Here is a 21,711-nt window from a genome sequence, read left to right on the forward strand (position 1 = left end):
CACAGTAATGTATATGGGAACTCTATCTGAAACTCCCCACGACATTAGAAGTGCCATTTTCCTATGGGGGGAAATGATCAAGGCAAAGCACATGGCCAGGAGGTGAACTTACCCTACATCCCTTTTCCAGCCACCTTTGTCTCTGTCGCGGGCCAGCCCTCTCCTGAACTTTCTCTGGGAGGCTGCGGTCCTCCAGCTGTGATATTCCCACATTTCACCAGGAACAGGCAGGAGAGAGATGAAGGATGCTTACAGCCTTGCGGTAAGATGACAGCGCAGACTGGGCAAAGACTCACTTCATCACCGCTGTATTGCATTACACAGAAGAGCCCTTTTCCCTGGCCACCCAAACAGTCTTGTTTCCCAGTCTAGTTTAGTCCTGAAGCCTCTCAGAACCCCTCCCTACATTACAGGTGGCTTCTGTGTTTGGCCAAACCCTGATCTTTAGATTCCACCTCCTCTCTCATCTACTTGGCAGCACATCCTATAGAAAACGTCAGGAGCCTAATAATTGCACAGCCACCACCTCCAGCAGGAGCAAGGCAGGTCCTATTTTTCAGACTTCTTTCCCACAAAGGTAGACATCAGGAGGTGAACAGAACAAGCATGTCTCCCAGGACCCCTCTACACCCAGACTGGAAAAATACAGGCAGAGGCGATTTTACATTATGTGACACCTGACATCCAGAAGAGTGTGGTTAATTACCATGTAAAGGTCGAGGCACGGGCATCACTGGCAGCTGTCCCTCCAAGTAGTGTATACTTTAGTTCGAGGTAAGCTATTAATCTATATATGAGCTATGCTGATTACAAGCTGAGAATCTGTTACTTAAATATAAAATAGTGAATAGTTAACAAAAGTCCACTTGTTTTTAGGTTTTATCCAGGCCTAAAGGCCTATAATGAAATGGACCCCAGGCCAAAAAAACCTACAGTATATGTATGAATGGCAGGCTTTGGGATTTAAAATGAAGCTACCCACCAATGCAGAGCTAAGTCACTGATGCTAAATACAGAAATGGTTTTTAAAAAAAACCTATCTTTTCTATGGACCTTACCAATAAAATGGTTCACTTTTAACTACTGATAGATGGAATGACCTCACAACACAGTGCTGTCTTGAGTCCCCAGTTCCTGCCTATAATCTCAGGAGCCCTGAGCCCTTAGCCAGCTGGACACGAACCCACTCAGTGCAGCGGGGTTCTGTGGGCTCCAGGACTCACAAAGACTGGCATCGTTATGCATAATGTACAAGAAACTCCAAGACCCACCTCTGACTACATAATATCGAGAAGAAGACCCTGCTTTCACTGGCTTCAGCTTTACGTATGACATCATGAGGATGAGCTTCAGAGAGTTCTGAATATTCTGCAACACAAGGGTTGTAATTTCCAAAACAGATTTTGTCTGTCTGTTTGACTGCTGTTAATTAATGCCTCTTACCCACTTCTGCAGTGAGGAAAGAGCTCTTCCCCCAGAGCTTTACGGCCCTAGAGCCCAGAACTCTGGGCAGCAGCAGCTTCTGTGCCTGCGGCTGAGGCAGTGACACTCGGCGCTGACCCTTCAGCCCTTCCTGCTCAGCCCCCTCTGTAGAGTTTTCTTCACAGTGTAATTCAGTGCTTGAGCTGTTTTCAAACCATCTAATAACACTCCCTCCTCCCCCTTTCAATCTTCACTGCTCTCCATTACCCTTTCAATAAAACACAGTAAAGAATCAAGAGAAAAAGTGAAGCAGACTAATGATTTTCTTTTCATTTCCAGAGTAAGAAAAGTAAAAAACACAGAAATGTTTGGCAAGAAAGACTGAAGTCTACAGCTAAACATCTTGTAGTTTCTGTGACTCTTTTTTGGTCAACTACGCAGGTAATTTTGAGGACTTTTTAAAAAAACTATGGTATAAAACCTTCACGAAATCTCACTAATGATTTGTTTAACCAGGGAAAGAGTGTTCAGTATTAATTATTTTCAGTGCTTATTTTTTTTTTTTAGGAACAGAAAATGAAAATCAATTTGGAGAGGTAGCTATGCAAAAATGGAGAGAGTAGTGAATATTTTAAGAACCTAGATTCTCCTAGTAAAGCCAAATGGTAAATTCCTTAAAAGTTCTTGTGGACAGAAGTAAATGGTAATAAAAATCTAGTACTTTGGAGGGGGAAGAGGAGGAGAGAAGACGGCTCACTGCCCACTTAAAAAGCAAATTTTAGGCAGGCTTCCCTGGTGGCGTAATGGTTGAGAATCCACCTGCCAATGCAGGGGACACGGGTTCGGGCCCTTGTCCGGGAAGATCCCACATGCCACGGAGCAACTCAGCCCGTGCACCACAACTACTGAGCCTGCGCTCTAGATCCTGCGAGCCACAACTACTGAAGCCCGCACGCCTAGAGCCAGTGCTCTGCGACAAGAGAAGCCACCGCAATGAGAAGCCCATGAACTGCAACAAAGAGTAGGCCCCACTCTCCACAACTAGAGAAAGCCACGCACAGCAGCGAAGACCCAATGCAGCCTAAAATAAATAAATTTATTTTTTTTAAAAAAGCGAATTTTAGGATTTCTAGAATCTAGATATACAAGTGGTCTGCTCAAAGCTGCCTAAAGTGACTCTTTTGTGAACAATCCCTTTAAGATGGTCTCTAATTCTAAAAACTAATCTAAAAAAGTATAAGAGCACAGGTTTTTAAGCTATCAAGTGACTCAACATAAATGGTACTTTAAAACCACTTGGTATGTGATGACAATCAATTTTTTAATAACCTCTTCCTCCACAGTAAAAAGAGAAAAAGAACCTGAATTGTCAGAATTATTACTTCATCCTGAAGCAGGGAAAGCACACTGTACCAGAGCTGACTGCTCACAGCATGTCACCCGCTCCTATCCCTGCCAGGTCAAGGCAGCCTTTTACATTTTTTTAATTTTTAGTTTTTAAAATTGAAGTCTAATTGACAAGGCAGTTTTGAGACTTTGCACATGAACATTCATTTAAAACTCTGACAGAGACAATCTTCTCAAAAAGTAAATCAAGTAAACGGGAGATGGTTTGAAATGTGGCCCACCCTCAGTTACAGGGGCACAGCAGTGGGAAGATGACGCGGGGGGCGCGTGAGGACGGACCGTGGATTGGCGACACAGAGGTGCCTTCGAGAGCACACCGGCAGAGGAAGCGAAGAGCCAAGGGTAGGGGAAGCGGAGCGAGACGAGAAGATGCAGGGGAGACCTAGAAAGAGCAGTGGCCCAGGACCCCCAGTGGAGAAGTCTTAGGGAGCTCAGTGAGCAAGGCCCGGACCAGAGAGGTCAAGGAAGACGGCTCGGGAGAAACATCTCTGGGCCCCGCACCAGGCTCCTCGGCCCAGCCTGCAGCAAGTCTGCTCCAGGGGGAGACTGGGGGGAGGGAATCGGATCTAAGTCCACAAGAAGGCATCGAGGGGAGGCCCTGATCATCAGAAGTTAAGCAGGTCCTGAAACTCCCGAAGCCTGATCCTCACTAAACTGAGAATGACGAATAGCACCGTTTCCTGTAGAAGGACCCAGGTATAAAAATAAGAAGAGGGGGCTTCCCTGGTGGCGCAGTGGTTGGGAGTCCGCCTGCCGATGCAGGGGACACGGGTTCGTGCCCCGGTCCGGGAGGATCCCACGTGCCGCGGAGCGGCTGGACCCGTGAGCCATGGCCACTGAGCCTGTGTGTCCAGAGCCTGTGCTCCGCAATGGGAGAGGCCACAACAGTGAGAGGCCCGCGTACCGCAAAAAAAAAAAAAAAAAAAAAAAAAAAAAGAGAGAGAAGAATCACCACAGAGTGACGACATATGGTTCCCATCTAACTTGAGGACGCGGGTCCTGGCGAACAGACTCACACACACTCACCAAAGACTCTGGCTACGAACCCCAGGGGGAACTGCGAGGCGAACACGGTGAGGAACCAGGGCGCGGCGTAGAGGCTGGGGCCGATCTCGTGCTCCTCCAGGTGATTGTAGAGGTCTCGGTGGTAGTCGTGGAGCAGCCTCGAGAGCTGGTACATCTGGATCTGCAGGGACACGCACACAGGGTCACCGTGGGAGATCAGCATCCACCCCACTCGGAGGTGGAAGGACCACGGAACTCTCTTCGTGGCTCCTGAGACCCCCGCTCTTGCCCTCCCGTCATCCAGCGAGTGCTCGCTGGGGCTGCTGTAGCCAGGCAGGGGCTGGGCGGGGCCTGGGGCGCTCACAGCGGGGCTCCTCCGGCCCTGGCCTTTCTTCTTACTGTTCCCTCGCGCTCCTTGGCTGGGAGAAGCTATGCATCTGTCCTGTGGCAACATTTTGTAAACACACATTCTTAGCAAAACCCAAGCCAGGGGAATCTGAAGTAAAAAGGCAGCCTCTCACCAAGAGCGAAGTGAGAGCACAGACTCTGCAGAACGATGCCACTGTATCTGTTGCCTGAGTTCCTGCTGAACGCCCCCCGAAACCACTCAAGAGGCAGTACAAGTCTGACTTTTTCAGGTTTACAACACAGGAAAGTTAAAATAAGCTGACAAGCGTTTATCTCGAGGTGGAGAAAACTTTTCCAACTGGGCTGGACGTGAGCTCAGGGGGCTCCCTCTTCAGAGTGACGTGGCTCTGGCAGGAAGCCCATGAGGGTCCCGGGGCTCACAGCTGGCCTAGAGCCAGCCCCAACTGAGCAGTCCCTGGCCCGAGCCCAGAGGAACAGTGACCTGGAGAGGGTGCTACAGCTGGATATGTACTGCCTACAACAGGAAAAACTATTTCTGCGAGGCCAGACAACATAGTTCTCTCAGGTACCAGCTGCGGCTCTTTTCTATCAAAAAGAAATCTAATCTCTAGGCCACCAGCCCAAACACAGCCGTGTGTATACTATACTACACACGACTTGTGTAATATACTATATCAGTATACACTGTTGTGTACTATACTATACAAATCTGAAAAATTCCACTCTCTTTGATGGCAGGCGCACCTACATTAAATACGCTAACGGGGGTATGTAGGAAGAACCCAACAGCATGTGTGGAAAGTGTTAGGTGGGCCCAAATCTCCTAGTGAACGGGATGGCTTCCTTCTATGGGATTTAAGTTCACATGGTCCACACACACAGGTGGAGGTGAAAGCATTTCTAGCCATGTTATTCAGTGCTCTGGAAAAGTCCTCAGCTCTAATGTACACTTCCTTAAGGCTCTGAAATCAGAGTATCTTGCTGGTAAACAAACACGTAAACACATGTTCCAACATTTAGAAATATCCTCAAAGCAGGATCCAGAGTTCTCCCCATGTCTGAAAGGCGGTGGTAGCAGCAATGGAACACACTGTTGTATGGGGTTTTCTTCTGACATGACCTGCCACCTGTCACTCACTCATTCAACAAATACAGACAAGGTGCCCACTTCATCCCAGGCACTAGCCTAGGAACTAGGGACTCAGCCCCAATACAGATAAGACCCCTGCCCTCTCATGATATATGCTAAGGAGAGCCAGAAAATAAACAAGTAAATAAATAAGGAAACAAGATAATTTAAGGCAGTAAGTGTGTTATGCAAAAGGAATGAGACAGAATCAAGTGACACAGCAAGCCGGGGTGGGTGGAAGAGGGGGGGACATGGCACCTGCGTGAACAGGTGATATCTGAGCTGGACGTGGGATGGCAGGGGTTGAGGAGTAGGGATGGGATACTGGCAGAGGAAGGAGCAAATACACTGGGAGGTAGGAATCAGACCACCTGAAAGTGGTTTGACAAAGGGTAAAAAGGGAGGGCACCCTGGAGTCAGACAAGCCTAGGTTTAAATCCCAGCTCTGCCACCTGCTAGCTGTGTGACCTGCTCAAATTACATAACCTCTATGAGCCTTAGCTTTCCCATTTCTAAACTGAGCTGATCAACAATGTCTTCCTGAAGTTTGAGGAGGTAAGTGCACATGCAACATGTGGTGTAAGGCCTAGCACAGAGTAAGTTCTCAGCAGTGACAGATGTTACAGTGTTAACTGGTGGTGGGCAAGTTCCTTAGATATACCTGGAAAGGGATCATAAACATTTTAGAGTTCATCTTTATCAAAGACTTAAGGAACGCTCTCTACCTGTAAAATAATCATGTCTGGCCGATACTGTTTCCGCAGACCCATGTCAAACATCAGAAACTTGAGCATGTTGAATGCCTCTTCTTCGCCCATATGAAGCAGCAGAATGCCTGCTACAAAGCTGAGACCTTGGCAATAGCCTACTTCCTGGTCTAAAAGCGAGTAGGCCTTTAAAATGTTGTAAAGTGACAGCTGCCCGGCTCCTAGCTGAGCAGAGAAGTATGGATGTGTTGGAAAGGTTCGCCCTGTGAAAACAAAACACATTTGTTGTATTTTGAAAAAAAGAAAGCCTACTGAACCGGAAATCTGATGTCCTTTAGGTTAAAGCAATAGATCTTTACAAGTGGGATCACGTCATAAATCAGCTCTATAAACAAGGTCAGCTGGTTGTTCTTGGAATAATGCTTGCAATTAAAATATCAGATTAAAATATCAATTAAAATATTAGATTAATCATGCTTTCAGGTGAAAGAAATGAGAACCGCCTTCGGGCCTGTGGATACCTGGATTTCCATCTAAAACAGGAAGAAGAGTGTCTATCCTCTAAACAGGCGTCTACTGTCCAGAGGAGCTGGTCAGCTGTGGTTCTCTACCCAACCCCACTCCAGCACAGGGCCCGATCAGCTCTGCCCAGACTGCTCGCTTCCCTGCAAGTGCTTCACACCACACACACATTTCTCTCCTTTTAAACCATAGGCAGTGCTTGGAAACACAGTGGGGAGCAGTAGGTGTTTTCTTTTATACAAAACATTTTTACAAATTTATACAAACATTTATAAAACATTTATACAAAAAAAATTACCTCTCAGAAAGAAGTTAAAATAAAATGCTCTCAACATCCCGATTTTCACAAAAAGCTGGTACTCAGACAAAGTTTAAAAAGACTTCTTCTGTCCAGGAGGCTTGTGTGGTTGATACCTGTCAAATCCCACCTCCCCCTCTCCTGCTGGAATGTGACTGATGGGAAGTGCATTTCTAGGGAGCAGAAAAATGCCTGATTAAAGAGATGCTCAGCCAGGGCCACACCTGGACCCAGGTGAGAATTACGGCCTTGTCTGGATCAGCAAAGGCAGAAGTGCATGGAGGCCACGAGGGTAACATTCACCTTAATTATGTGGTCTCAGCAAAGGGAGGAGGATACATTCGTGTGTTCTTCCTCAGCCCCGTGAGAAAGCACTGAATCAATCCAGATCAGTTTACCTGAACTTGACTTAGGAGGGCAGCAATAGTCTTTTCCTGATTTCTTGCCCTGTGTTCATTTCTCTTGCGCTGCTCTACCTCTCCCCGCAACAAATCTTCCTATACGCACCCTGCACAAGTCACCCCACTGCTGGAAAGCCATGGGGAGCAGTTTCTAAGTCTGCTCTCTGATCCAACGGTGTCCCTCTGTTTCTGGACCTGTTCCAGTGTCCTGGCCAACCCGGCTATCGTGGGAGAGGCCGGACAGCGTCCCAGGGGAGGCACTGACAATGGGATACCCAGGAGAGGAGCAGCTGACAGGGTGGAGGGTGACCTGGAGCCTGAAGGGGGTCTCTAGCTCGCTGCTCAGTGTCCCCCATGGCCTTTCGTGGGGCCACGACTAGATGGGAGGCACAGCCAGAAGGCAGGATACTGGGCAATACAGATTGTCCACCCAGGATGGAGAGCCGGAGAAGAGAAAAGTTACCATCACCTGAGGGCAGCACAAATGGATGAGCTGGAACCACGCCTAGAGGGTGGGGCAGGTTCCGGAACTAAGGCCCCAGCATGACTTGCTAAGTGTCACCTGTTACACTGTTTCCTCCTGGCTCAATGGGGTCAACTCTGACAGCGTTTCTCCACCTAACCAGAAGAGGGGAAGGCTGTGTTGGTCTGCAGTGGACAAAGCCAAGACAGACAGAAGCCATACAGTGTCCTAGAGGGGACATGATATACAGAGGCTAAGAAGAGCAAGGTTCTAGAACTTACTGCCACTAAGTAGTAGCCTGTAACTTGGGCAAACCACATCACCTCTGAAGTGGAAATAATGTGTCCAGGTTCATACAGGGATGTGTAAAGCTGAAATCCAATGAAGCTAGAGAATATGGTTCACAAACTGTAAAACACTGCCCAACTACAAAGTCTATTATTCTCACTCCTTGGAGGAAAAAATATTGCAAACCTGATTAGATTAACAGCTAACTTCAGAAAAATAAAGCAAAAGCCAGGAAACCAAAATTTCCTTGCAAACCCCAAACACCTCCAACCAATAAGCATTCTGTTTTTCTGGCCAGGATATGGATGTCACTTTTTTTTTTTTTTTTTTTTTTTGCGGTACGCGGGACTCTCACTGCTGTGGCCTCTCTCGTTGTGGAGCACAGGCTCCAGACGCACAGGCTCAGCGGCCATGGTTCACGGGCTCAGCCGCTCCGTGGCATGTGGGATCTTCCCGGACCGGGGCACGAACCCGTGTCCCCTTCATTGGCAGGCGGACTCTCAACCACTGCGCCACCAGGGAAGCCCCGAATGTCACTTTTTAAAGAAAAACTGAAACATGATTTGTTTTTGCTCTGCCCTACACACCTCTGTTGGGCCTTGAGTGAGTCACACTGTAGACTAAATTAAAAAGTGCAGACAAAACAATTGACTTGGCAAATACCACCTTGGTGAGTGCTGAGGGGGAAGCAAAGGGCAAAGTTTGGAGGAACTTCTAGGCAAGGCCTCCGTGAACCCAGCAGAGCCAAAGTCTGGCAGGCAGGGCACCTGGTCCACCACTGGACCTGGGCCAATATTCGGCTCTCCCAGCTCAAGGGAGGAGGAAAGATTGGCCCTGGAGGAAGCCTGGAGAGACGCATAGATGTCACCTGGGAAACGCACTGTTGGAAACAGAGCTTCTTTGGGACCTTGGGAGGGCACTGAGAAGGCATCCGAACTGGGGGCCGTGACTGGGAAAGAAGTGAGGTGGAGAGACAAGGCTGGCGCAGTCGGGGTGTGGCGTGGGGCTGCAGCTGGCCTTCGGGGTTGCAGAGGGTGAGGGTGGGAGATGGGCAGGGACAGAGAGGACGTGAGTGCAGCCTGGCCCTGCCTGGGAAGGAGGAAAGGCCGAATCTCGGCTCTTGCAGACCCCAGGCCAACTAGAGGAGTGGTAGCCAAGGGCCCCTGGGTAGGGCAATGCCTGAAGGTGGCTGCGCAAACACAGGTCCCCAGGGGACAGCCCCACCGAGGCCATCGTGCTGACCTGGCCTTTTCCTCTCTCTGCAGAAGAGTAACTGCATCTGAGCTACGGGAGGCAGAGGCCCAGTCCTGCACGTGGAACAATGAGGAATATTTACTGAAAGAAAACTGAGAAAAGAGAAGAGTTAGGAGGAAACATCGTCCCCTCCTCCTCCTCCTCCCATCCCGGGGTGGGGGCAGAGACCACGTGTGCTCCTTCCTCCCTTTCAACCTCCTACCCGAAATTTATCTTTTTCTTCATTTCACATGATAGGAACATGTCACTTTTTCTGTTACTCACCACATGAGCAAACACAGCTACTGCCAATTCACAAAACTGCTTCCTTAGGGTCAGCGGGCCAAATGGGCTCCAGCCCCGGGCCTCACATTTTCACTGTCCCCAAGGTGCAATCACGGCCTGTCAACATCACCCTGTACCCAGCCAGCTGTCTCCTAGGAATGCATGGGGCTCCTGGGCAGAGGGCCTCAGGGATGGAGGGGCCTACAGCAGCACAGAGCCGGAAGGGGCTTAGGTCCTGGCACTCAGCTGTGTGACCACGGTCAACACTTGACCTCGCAGCGCTTCAGAGACTTTTCTCATTTCTTAAAGAGGATACAGGGCCAATTTTCCAAGGCTGCTGTGAGGGTCACGTGAGATTGGGATGCTAGTGCGGTGCCTCTCAGTCAACATCAAGAGATTTAGTCAGCATCTACTATGTGACAGGTTCTGTCCTAGGAGCTAGGGTACAATGGCAAATGGCCCCAGTCCAGCCCACAGAGGGAGGGCTGCATCCTACTGGGGAGAAAGGCAATAAAAAGGCACTGCCACATAACTAAGGACAGTGGGGGGGGGTGTTAAAAGCACAGGCCTAGAGTCACACTGTTCAGTGGCACACCAGCCGTGTTACTTTGGACAAGTGACTTCACCTCTCTGCATTTCAATATTCTCAGCTCCAAACAAGGATAGAACAACATCTCCCTGATCGTGCTGGATTAAAGAAAAGAGTTTAAGTAACTTCACCCAACACTCGGTCCAAGGTAAAGTTAAGTACTAGCTTTAAACACTAATGATAACTGTCATAATGATAAATGTGATAAGTACACTGAGCGGAGTGCAGAGGGTGGGGCAAGGCTTAGCAGAGGCACCTAACCCAACCTGAAGGTGGGAGAAGAGGCTGTATCAGAGACAGCTTCTCAGAGATGACATTTCAACTTAGACCTGAAGAGGGACATTTACAAAATCTACCCTGACGAAGTGCCGTGTGGCTGGACAGAAAAGCCTCAGTACTGCCTGATCCAACTCGCACCTCACACGGCTGGGGACTGTGCTGCCCCCTCCCGGCTGCAGGAACCCGGTGGGCCCAGAACACGGACTGGGGAGCCCCGGGGTGGCGGCAGCCAGGGTGGACGTTCTGGAAACAGGATCATGTGCCCTAGAAGCGGCAGGGCTGGGAGCCCACGGAGTTGCCCAGGAGCCCTGCTGCCAGCAGAGCCAGAGACGGAGGCTGCTGGGGGCGGAGCAGGCAGGAAAGGATGTCCCCACCTGGGACCGCTGACAAGACAGAAGGCCTTCCGTCACCATGGCTACAGCCTGCCTCCACAAGTTCTCCACTGTGGCAAATGCAAATGTACCCAAGACACCATTTCCACCTTAGCGTTTTTAAAACTGCTCGAGAGGCGAGGCGCCTCCCCATTCCCAGAATAAAATCACCCAGGGTGCACTCACAAACTCCTTTCTACAATTTTTCTAATAAATCCTGTTTGTAAACCGTAAAGACTAGGGAGTGGCTCCTGTGATTAAACGCAGCCTCAGCTCTGACACCTGCGTTTCCAGGATGTTCCTTGGGTTGACTGCAAAACCTCCTATCAATATCTGAGTCACTGAACTGAACCATGGTCAGAAATGGAGCCTCCACGCCAGCCACCCTCCATGCTGAGCGGAGATAACAAGCCACCCAGTGCAGACGGAGGTTTCTTTATAGACCTGAGAAGACATTTGTGATGACTCCAGGGCTTTGCTAATTGAAAGTCTCAGCAGCAAATTCTGATTGCTAAACCTCAAGGCAGTGCACTAAATAACTCGGACAGTCTCTTCAGACTTTTCAAGTGAGTGAAACTTCCATTTTCATGTCAAATCAACTGCAGGCTTACCGAGGTCGATGAGAATGGCGTGCTGGTGGGAGGTGAGCTGCTTTAAGAGCTCTTTGTATGGCGTGTCCTTTGGCTGCTGTTTACTGGGAAACGGGTGTTTTAGGTGGTATTGCTCTGCTAGGAATTTCCAGATTTCGCCCCGGTGATGTCGTGGCACACCTTCAAAAGCAGGGGTGGAAAAGAGAGAGAGGGGCTTCAGGTACAGAATGCAACTTAACAATAAAAACGAGCTGTGCTTCATTCTACTGATCCAACTTCTAGTTCCACTGTGAATTAACTGCATAGGAATGGAAATAAAGCAACCAGAATTCTGTCATATTTGCTCCCTTCCTTCCTTTCTCCACACTCCCCGCCATTCTTCCCTCACCTCCCTGACCCCCTCCCACCTTTCGTAGTACATATCTATGTACTATGTGCAGACTGTGCTAGACTCTGCGATAAACCGATGAATGACATGAACCCCTAGAACTGGCGCCAATTAATAATGTCCTTGGGAAATAACTGCAAGCATGTAAAATGACACTGCAAAATGGGATCTCAGGGACTTCCCTGGTGGCCCAGTGGTTAAGAATCCACCTTCCAATGCAGGGTACGTGGGTTTGATTCCTGGTCGGGGAACTAAGATCTCACATGCCACACAGAGGAGAAGACAAGAAGAGGAGGTGATGTGCCCACAGAGGCAGAGATTGAAGTGACGCAGCCACGGTCAAGGAGTGCCGACAGCCACCAGAAGCTGGGAGAGGCCGAGGGAGACCCTGTCCGTGCCCTGACGTCAGCCTTCTGGCCTCCAGAACTAAGAGAGCAAACCTTCTGTTGTTTTAGCCACCAATTTTGTTATCATTTGTTACGGCAGCAACAGGAAACTAACCCACCCTGATATCTGCCTTTTTATTCTGTTCTGTTTCTTTTCCCCCTACTATTCCAGCTCAGAGATGTATCTGGAGGGGTGGAGGGATGTACAGACACATACACACCTCGTACTTCACACCGTATTAGAAACAAATGTGGGCTGAAAAACAGTCAGCATGTTAAGTGATTAATAGTGGGGTTTTTCACAAAATATTTTTGTCAAACTGGGAAATTTCCCAAGTTATGAGATGACCAATTTCCCCTTATTACTAAATCATTCCCATTATCTTATCAAACCTTTATTTGGGGGAGGAAAAAAATACTTGCCATCCCTGGACAGTACCACATATTCTGGTGTTTAAGAGAAAGCTTAGATTTTATGATTTAAAAACAAAGGGTCATGCAAATCGGTGCCAATGTGTTTGCTAAGAATGACCTGCAACAGCCTTCCGCACGCTTGGTTTTGCCTCCACTCCTAACCCCAGAAAGAAACCTGGCAGTGGACTGGGCCTGCAGGCAGGAAGCCACCCTCCCCCAAGATGTAAATACTTTTTAATTTTTACTCACTTTAGCAGTAATATATGCTCACTATTTAAATGTCAGAAAAACAAACAAACCTTCTGAAAATACAGAAGGTATAAAGAAGAAGGTGAAAAACCATTCATAACTAGAGGGAACATAAAATTCACCACCCAAAGCGGGAATCTTTTGAAAGCGAAGGGGAGGAAGACTATTAATTACTGGACAGGTTGTAAAGCAGGGCTATGCCGGGTAACTCGGATGTATGGCCATCCTGTCTACAACTCAGGTATCTGCAAACACGTCAAGGATGTCTTTCTACATATACACATATGGAGATACACAGCCGTACATGAGGCCATGTTGTCCTTTCTCATTTAACGACTGACCTCAGACACCTTTTACTGCCATCAATATAAATCTACTGCGTTATTTTCAAGGAATATGACATGGGTGTGGTCACGCAGTTGGGGTTTTTCGGGTTCTGCTTTGTTTCTTGGCCATTAAACACTGCCACGATCCGCACTCTTCCCCCTGCAGTACATTTTTGACTGATTCATTTCTAGAACGGGTTTCTATACGTGGCAGTGCTGGGTCAAAGGTGAGCAGAGTTTGCTTCTGGCTCAGGTAGCCTCTTTGCAATCCCACGCCTAGAAAAGTACGCTCCAGATTATAAAGTTCTACACCTTGATACCTTTAGAGAAATCGTTTAAAACCAAAGTAAACTTTGAATTATTTAAAATTCCCTCGAATTATTACTCCTTCTCCCAAGTTGATACCCTAAAATCCTGCCACCTTGATCAAACTTTAACTTGGGATGTTTATAAATCTCTTTATTTCCATCACTTAGGGATCTCATTAAGAGGAGAGGCCTTCTTACCCACAGAGCGTCTTTTATTTCAAGGGCTGCAAAGTAACTGAAGAGCTGGAATCCAAACCCGAGCCTACCTGCCTGAAGTCCGGGCTGGACACTATGTTACCTCCGGAGAGCATCCAGACAGAAGGCACATAATTCACTGTCAGTTTACTATTTCACTCAGTGCACCATCACATCATTACCCAGTTTGTAGGCAACTAAGCCCTTAGGTATTCTTTTGTCTTCTTCCTGTTTCCTAATTAACTTAATTAAGAGGAATCATGAAAGGTAATGAAACTCACATCAATTAACTAAGACATCTGGAAACAGCTTAGGTAAAGACATGATAAATAGGAGAGAGATGACCACTGAAACTGGACTTAAACATTTTTTTTATTCCATACTTCTCCCTAGTCATCAGTGAGGGGTGAGGCCGGCTGGACTGATTCCCAGTTAAGCTTACCTTGTCCAACAGCCGAGTGCATTTTTTCCATGTCAAACTTAATTTTTGATCTTCCTGGAGTAGTAAGCATCTTTTCCCACACTGTATTTACTTCTTTAAGACAAGGAGTGATTTCTTCATAATCAAGCTTTAGGCGCTTGTTCAGCAAATCATTCTCAGAGGCTAGAACAGACAATTTAAGAGCACATTAGTGAATGCTACGGCTCCGTGTCTCCTACTTCACAGCACGGCTGCCTGCTCATCGCCACCACTGAGACGTCAAGCAGCTACAAGCCAGCTTAACAGGTCCAAGGTAAAGACAAGGTTCCTGCCCCACCACAGCTTCCTTATCTTGGAATAAGCTAAACACCTAGGAGGCATCCTTGATTCCTCTTAGTCCTTCACCCCCAGTGGATTCTGCTGGCTCTACTGCTAAAATACAGCCCACACCTATCCAATTCTATCCATCTCCACAGCTACCCTACTAACCAGAGACATCGCAAGGGCAGCAACTATGTGTTAGAATTCCCAGCACCTGGCATGATGAGCTCTCAACAAAACTTCATCTAAACTAGGAGAGGCTCTCTGAGGATAGTTCCTTCTTATTTAGAGCCAAACCTCCTTTAAGTAGTTTCTACCCTTCATCACATTTCTGCTGCCTGGGGCTGAACAGAATAAATCTACCCTCTTCATGTGCCATCTCCTCAAATATAGGAAGATAGCTATTATTTCCTACCAACCTTATTCAGCTTACAGCTGCATTAAGAAGAATTATACCTAAATTACCAAACTGGGGTGGGGGGCAGGGGATCTCAGAAGGATTAAAACTGACAACCTCACTCCCACCTAAAACCACTAAATCCTATTCAGACAAGGTGGTAACGTTGTCAGCCCCCATATCCACTCCACAGCCCATCTCTGATCTAGACTGTGAATTTATTGGGAAAGCAAGTAGGACACATAGCTAAGCATAAGCCAACATACAGGCTTCTGCAGAGCTGTAAACTTGTCTTTTTTATGATAATAATAAACACTATATGTCTTAAGTACTTTATATTTAGTAACATTTAATCTTTTTTTCTCTTTTCCTTTTTTTAAAATTGGAGTATAATTGCTTTACAATGTTGTGTTAGTTTCTACTATACAATGAAGTGAATCAGCTATATGTATACACATACCCCCTCCCTCTTGGACCTCCTTCCTACCCCACCCCCCATCCTGTCCACCTAGGCCATCACAGAGCACCGAGCTGAGCTCCCTGTGCTACACTGCAGGTTCCCACTAGCTATTTTACACATGGTAGAGTGTATATGTGTCAATCCTAACCTCCCAATTCATCCCAACTCCCTTCCCCTGCCCCGTGTCCATGCATCTGTTTTCTACGTCTGTGTCTCTAGTCCTGCCCTGCAAACAGGTTCATCTGTAGCATTTTTCTAATCTTCAGGACACTGTGAGGCAGGGTTCTCTGGATGAGAAGACTGAGCCCCTCCCCCAAGGCCCAAGCAGGAGGCGGAGTGGGCCTGGGCCCCTTGCCTTTCTCCACCACACTGCAGAACTTGCTGTGATTAATTATACACATTTTTCTGAGACTAGGCAGGTATCAATTAGGGGCCTTAAATGTTTGATAGAATCCAGTGGAGCTATCTGGACCTAGACTTTTCTTTGTGTGAAAGAGTCTCAGTACAAATTTTATCTCTTTAACAGATATAGGGCCATTCAGACTTCTTTTTCTTCTTATTTCAGTTTTGATAAATTGCACCTTCCAATAACTTTGTCCATTTCATCTAAGTTGTTAAGTTTATTGGCGAAGAGTTTTCGTCCCAGCGACACTAAGTCAGTGCACACCTCGCACAATCTGCTCTCCCCCCATCCCACAAATACACACTCCCCCGCCCCAACTTTTATTCTGGAGGAGACTGAGGCCGAGCAGGTTCACTACTTTGTCCAGGGCCGCAGAAGTAGGATGTGCTGGGTGCAGGATTTCTGCACCCTGGATTATTTTTTAAATAGGAATTACAGCTATTTCATTGAGTTGCTCCTGTGAGGATTAAGCGAGATGAAATATACTAACCATCTACAAGATATCTGCTAATTAGCAAGTGCTCCACAAATTACCAAAAATATAAAAGCAAAAAAATCACAATAATGTTGCTTTACAAACCAAGTGCTGATAACATGAAATATTTTCTTCTTCCCCATTAGAAATTGAGCAAATGATAATAACTCAAAGAATCTGGCTAATGCTAACCTGACAGTAAGATCTTAGTCATCTTATGCATGGTTTCTGTACTTAACTGACCCAGTTACCACCTTTAAGAGTACAAACGCATCAAAAGATGGCGCTGAAAAGTGCTGCAGAGATCCCTCGTCCAGCCTCTCACTTCATGGACACAAAAACTGAAGTTCAAAGTGAGCAAGGGACTTGCCCAAGGTGATTTACTAGCTGGTGGGTGGCCAGGAGACTCTAGGCCTACTGCTGCCTCCTTCTCATCTTCTGTGATTTTTCATCTTGTCTTTATTCTTTTCCATCTTACTTTGAAGAACACATTTTCAAGGTCTTGCTAAATAATTCCCTGCGTGTATGTGGAGTTCAAATTTTTTTTTAAATGTCAACCCTCAATTTCTCTCAGCTTCTCATCTACACATAGTAGATGCCATTAGAGCTGAGCTAACCCTTGTGGCACATAAGGTTCAGGGCCAGCCCTGCCAAACAGTGACTGCAAGCAGTACAAGGCTCTTGGGGCCAAATGTACATTTCTCTGGCAGTGAATTCTGCTGTGAGCACGTCTGGATACTAAAGAGCCCAGAAAGCAACAAGAGGAACCTACCCTGAAGTCAACAGAACAGAACTATCCGGCCAGAAAATGCAGCTGAAAAGGCTTATTAAGCTATATATTTTGCTGTTGGCCCAAGCAACAGCCTGCCGTTTCAGTATCCTGACAACACTGCTCCCTAAAACCAGTGGCCTCCAAAAATGCCTTATCAAGCAAGGCAGATGGTGCAACCCCACAACAAACATCAAGGCTCTAAGGCAAGAACTTGAGATACAAGACCAAACTCTTTTATTAAATAAGTGTCTGCAAACCCATGTTTAAGAGTTTCTGGGGCTAGGAGAAACCAGGACTAAATGAGATCAAAATGTAACTTTGCAAAAGAGTCATCTAATCGCCATTTACCATGGATGTGAGCTACAACCTGGACTGCAGACTAATAATGTTCAGGTCTGATTATGTCACCACACAGGGTGTGCTGTGGCTGCCTGTCCCAGTTCTGCTCTATTAGCAACTGCCTTCACAGACAAAATGCTCTTCCAACTGCCACCATCACTTGAAAACTTAGAAAGGGAAGGAAGGCTAAGAGGCTGGAAGTCTCAGTAATTAAATGACGCCCAAACTTGTAGAGATTTTAGAAAAACTGCACTCAATATCTAATTTTTTTATAACCAACATGTAGTACTTGTTTAACTAGGAAAATATCTTTTAAAAATATCTTCAATGATAATCAATTAAAACTCAAAATTCACTGTGTTATCATTATGCCGATGTAGTATCTGCAACATTAAATTATATGACTCAGTCCCATAAGCAATATAGTGCTGACCAAAACCCATGGTTGTGGTGAGTCACCCTGTTGTCCTGCATCAGGCTGCTCCATCATCATTTATAATGGGGGAAATGGCCTTGCAGAGGGTGCTGAAGAGGAATGAGGGCCCGGGAGAGAGACCATGCATTTCAGTCCCAACACCACTGAAAACCAGCTGTTTAACTTTTGAGGAAATCACAATTCAGCTTCCAATGGTCTACAATGAAGTGAAACAGATTTAGATGACATGGTTTGATTCCTTCTCGAATGCAGTGCTCCTGGAATAGTCATAAATATTTGATCCATATATTCAAAAGCCAGGAAAAAGCCTTAACCATAGGAAGAACATCCTCCTATATGTTCCTCTCATTTCTTTCCCAAAAAGCATGCAATTCAGCCTGAATTCTTGATCAACTGCAAGAGCCACTTCCAGCTGCAATTTAACCTTCCTTTAAAAGTAACTGAAAAAAAAAAAAAAAACATGCGATAAAATGACTGCCTCTCTAGTGCACTCCTGGTTGGCTGTCAAATCTTGCTTCTGTATTTAATGATTCTGTGCCCCCCATGCCACCCCAACAAAACTTACTAAATGTTTTTAGGCCATTCATGATCAGGCTCTTATTGCTGATTATTTTTCTCAGCAATACAGGTACTGTACACACTGACACAATGCTTCCTACATGATATTTAGCAAGTTTATTATGCTTTCACCACCAAGATAAGCATATGCTGGACTTTACAGAGCTAAGGAGAGGGATAAATTCAAACAGTAAAAATAAGAGACCACACAGGACAGAACTCTGCTGGATGAAACAAGGAAGCAGCAAATGAGGATGCCGGCAAGGGCTAGTGAACAAGAGCAAGCTGTTCCAGGTACCTTAGGAAACTCTTCCCTGCCCATTCTAGTCTGCCTGTTCACCATTTACATGGCTTTACAAAAGCTCTGCCACTGTGGCAATCTGATCTTGTCTCATCAGTCACAGTCACGATTCCTCCCAACGCTCCCAAGAAGCCAGCCAGCATCCTTCCCATTTTAGAACTATGCCCTGATTTTCCGTAGCTGCCAGCTGCAAGAAGACTGGCCAGGAAAAGCATTAAGGTTTATGACCTACAAGATGAATATAAGTGCCTTTTTACTTTTCAACAAAAATCCCCACCAACATACATATATGATTATAAGTGCTGTGCTCCAAAGCTGTCATTTAGTCGATGGAACACTCAGCGATGCCATCACTATTAAACCTCTTTTAGACATCTGCTTTTAGAATTACCTTCAAGAACATACAAGAAAATGGTAGAAAAATAGACTTGGAAGAAAACTTAGCATTCACTGCCCTAAACTCCCCTCACCATGGCATCCCTTTCCATAGCAGCCTCATGGGATGAGCTGTCTCTCTCAGCTTCAATACTGGGTACTAGAGAGCCCACTACACCCATAAGTAGACAATTCCAACTGCTCAACTACTCTCTTATCAAAAAGTCTTATTACTCTGTACTTGACTCTTGTTTTTGGTCAAAGATGACATACTTATATGGACAATGAACCTTATTCACCAGATTTGGTGTCTTAACTTTCAGCTCTATACAAACATCACAATAAAAGATGAAGCTCTGCAATCAAGGAGGAAGTTAATTCCAAAATTGCTCTGGACAGGGCCACCATGTACTACTTGTATAGCCTCCCTTTTAAAGAGTATGTTCAGATTTCCCAACCAAAATCCTCCTTATCTTATATCCAGGCAGCTCTCTGTACTCCAAGACCCATGCTCTTTGCAGTATACCACCCAGGGTACATACAACTCAGCTCCTTAGCTACTTTGCAAATAATATTTATTGGTTCATATGACTATGGAAACAGGAAATGAACAGAATCTAAACTTTCAAAGTTCATGGCTTATTTTGACCCTAACATAACCCTGGGCTTCTCTGAGCATTAGTTTCCTCTTCAGGCTATACCTTCCTTCTAGAGTTGTCACCAGGATTAAATGAGTCTGTCCTTATAAAACCTTGTTATCAGTACAGGTAGAGCTCAGCTAACCTGAAGTCTAGTTCTCTATTTTTCAGGTTACCTGCCACTCACTAAAAACACACATAGAGTGAGGTTATGAACTTTAATGATTTAGGTAGGATCAGTTCATACCTAGTATCAGGCAAACACTATGGTTGAGGACAAAGCAGGGGGAGAGAGAGAAAGAGGAAAACAAAAGACACTTTTCAGAGAGTTAAAGCTGACATTTGAAGGGTGTCTCTCAGAAGATTTAATTTAATATAATTGGCGAGATTATCATTAAATCTCCAGAAAGTGCAAAGTGCTAACTTTGCTTTGGAAAAGTAACAGGTATTTAATATGCATGTATGTATGTTAGAGTCCCTTGCCTTTTTCTTTTTTTTTAAAGAATAACATGCTTATGTCTGATATGCTTCACTTTAGAGTCAAGACAAATTAAATCATCATCAGGCCTGTTAAATATAAAAAATGGCAAACCAACCTTGCAGCTTCTGATTTTCCTTCTCCATCCTGAGCAGCAGTATCTGTTGTAGAATGGCCTTTTGCCACAGCTCTCGAAGTTCACGAGGTGTCCTTTTCTTTTCCTCTGGGACAGGGCCAAAGGGTCCATCTTCACAAACTGGTTCTAGAGGAGATCGTGGGGGAAGCTCTCCCAACTCTGAATAATCTGGGGAGGTTAAAAGGACATTTCAGAAGGTCATTTTTCTTTTTTTCCCTTTTTCTTCCTCTTTGTTTTCTTTTTTTAAGTGAAGTACAGTTGCTGTACAATATTATATAAGTTACAGGTATATAATATAGTGAGTCACAATTTTTACCATTATTTTTTTAAATTAATTAATTTTTTATTGGAGTATTGTTGCTTTACAGTGTTGTGTTAGCTTCTGCTCTACAGCAAAGTGAATCAGCTATATGTATACATATATTCCCACTTTTCTGGATTTCCTTCCCATTTAGGTCACCACAGAGCACTAAGTAGAGTTCCCTGTGCTATAGAGCAGGTTCTCATTAGTTATCTATTTTATACATATTAGTGTGTATATGTCAACCCCCATCTCGCAATCCATCCCACTCTTCCTCCCCACCTTGGTGACTGTAGGTTTGTCTTCTAATCTGTGTGATTCACAATTTTTAAAGCTTATACTCCATTTATAGTTAATATAAAATATTGGCTATATTCCCTGTGTTGTGTAATATATCCTTGTAGCTTATTTTATACATAATAGTTTGTAGCCCTTATTCCTCTTCCCCCTCATTCCCCCTCCCCGCTGATAACCACTAGTTTGTTCTCTATCTGTGCGTCTGCTTCATTTTTGTTATATTCACTTGTTTGTTGTATTTTCTGGATTCTACATAAGTGAGATCATACAATATTTGTCTTTCTCTGTCTGACTTATTTCACTTAGCATAATGCCCTCCAAGTCCATCCGTGTTGCTGCAAATGGCAAAAATTTATTCTTTTTTATGACTGAATAGTATTCCATTGTACACAAATATACCACATCCAGAATGGTCATTTTTCTCAATAAAAATTTATATTTAAACATAGTGCCTGATCAGAAAATTCTGCTCATTCAGATATTACACGACGATATCACCAAATTTAAAAATCAAGTGTTAATATGCATTGAAAAAAATACACCTGTGCCACAAACATCAAACAAATTATACATCAAATAGTAATAAGCAAAAGTCACATCAGCTGAGGAAGTGTTCAAAGCTATCTACTTTGTAAGGTATAATACTTTATCTTCTTCTGAGTTAATGAGTGTATTATTGATAACAACAGCAAACATTCATACAGTGCTCTATACCAGACTGTTCTGAGGGTTTTATATATAATAATTTATTTAACACTCAACCAGCCTAACATGTAGGTACTGTAACTATTCAGTTTTAAAGAGAAGCAAACTAAAGCACAGGAATTCACGTGCCTTGCCCAATGCCACACGGCTGGAAAATCGTAGAGCCAGGGTTGGAACCCAAGCAGTCTGGCTTTTATGTACATTCTTAACCACTGTGTTGTATATAAGGCTAGGTGTTTTAAAAAAAGATTAAAACTTACTTAACAGCCAAGAG

The 21,711-nt window shown here is 45.4% G+C and overlaps 1 protein-coding gene across 16 annotated transcripts in view; it reads right to left on the bottom strand.

Annotated features, from left to right (window-relative positions):
- The window catches only part of TBC1D1 (TBC1 domain family member 1), a 229,084-nt gene that overhangs the window by 20,231 nt on the left and 187,142 nt on the right, over positions 1-21,711 (bottom strand). For all 16 annotated transcript variants that reach the window (XM_059067613.2, XM_067036291.1, XM_059067605.2 and 13 more), the window contains 5 exons: positions 20,117-20,302; positions 14,067-14,228; positions 11,380-11,538; positions 6,058-6,302; positions 3,856-4,015 (listed from right to left, as the gene is read on the bottom strand). In XM_059067613.2, the coding sequence (XP_058923596.1) occupies positions 3,856-4,015; positions 6,058-6,302; positions 11,380-11,538; positions 14,067-14,228; positions 20,117-20,302 (912 nt within the window). The remainder of the gene's footprint in view (positions 1-3,855; positions 4,016-6,057; positions 6,303-11,379; positions 11,539-14,066; positions 14,229-20,116; positions 20,303-21,711) is intronic.

Source organism: Kogia breviceps, chromosome 6 (genome assembly GCF_026419965.1).
Source record: "Kogia breviceps isolate mKogBre1 chromosome 6, mKogBre1 haplotype 1, whole genome shotgun sequence".
NCBI classification, from domain to species: domain Eukaryota; kingdom Metazoa; phylum Chordata; class Mammalia; order Artiodactyla; family Physeteridae; genus Kogia; species Kogia breviceps.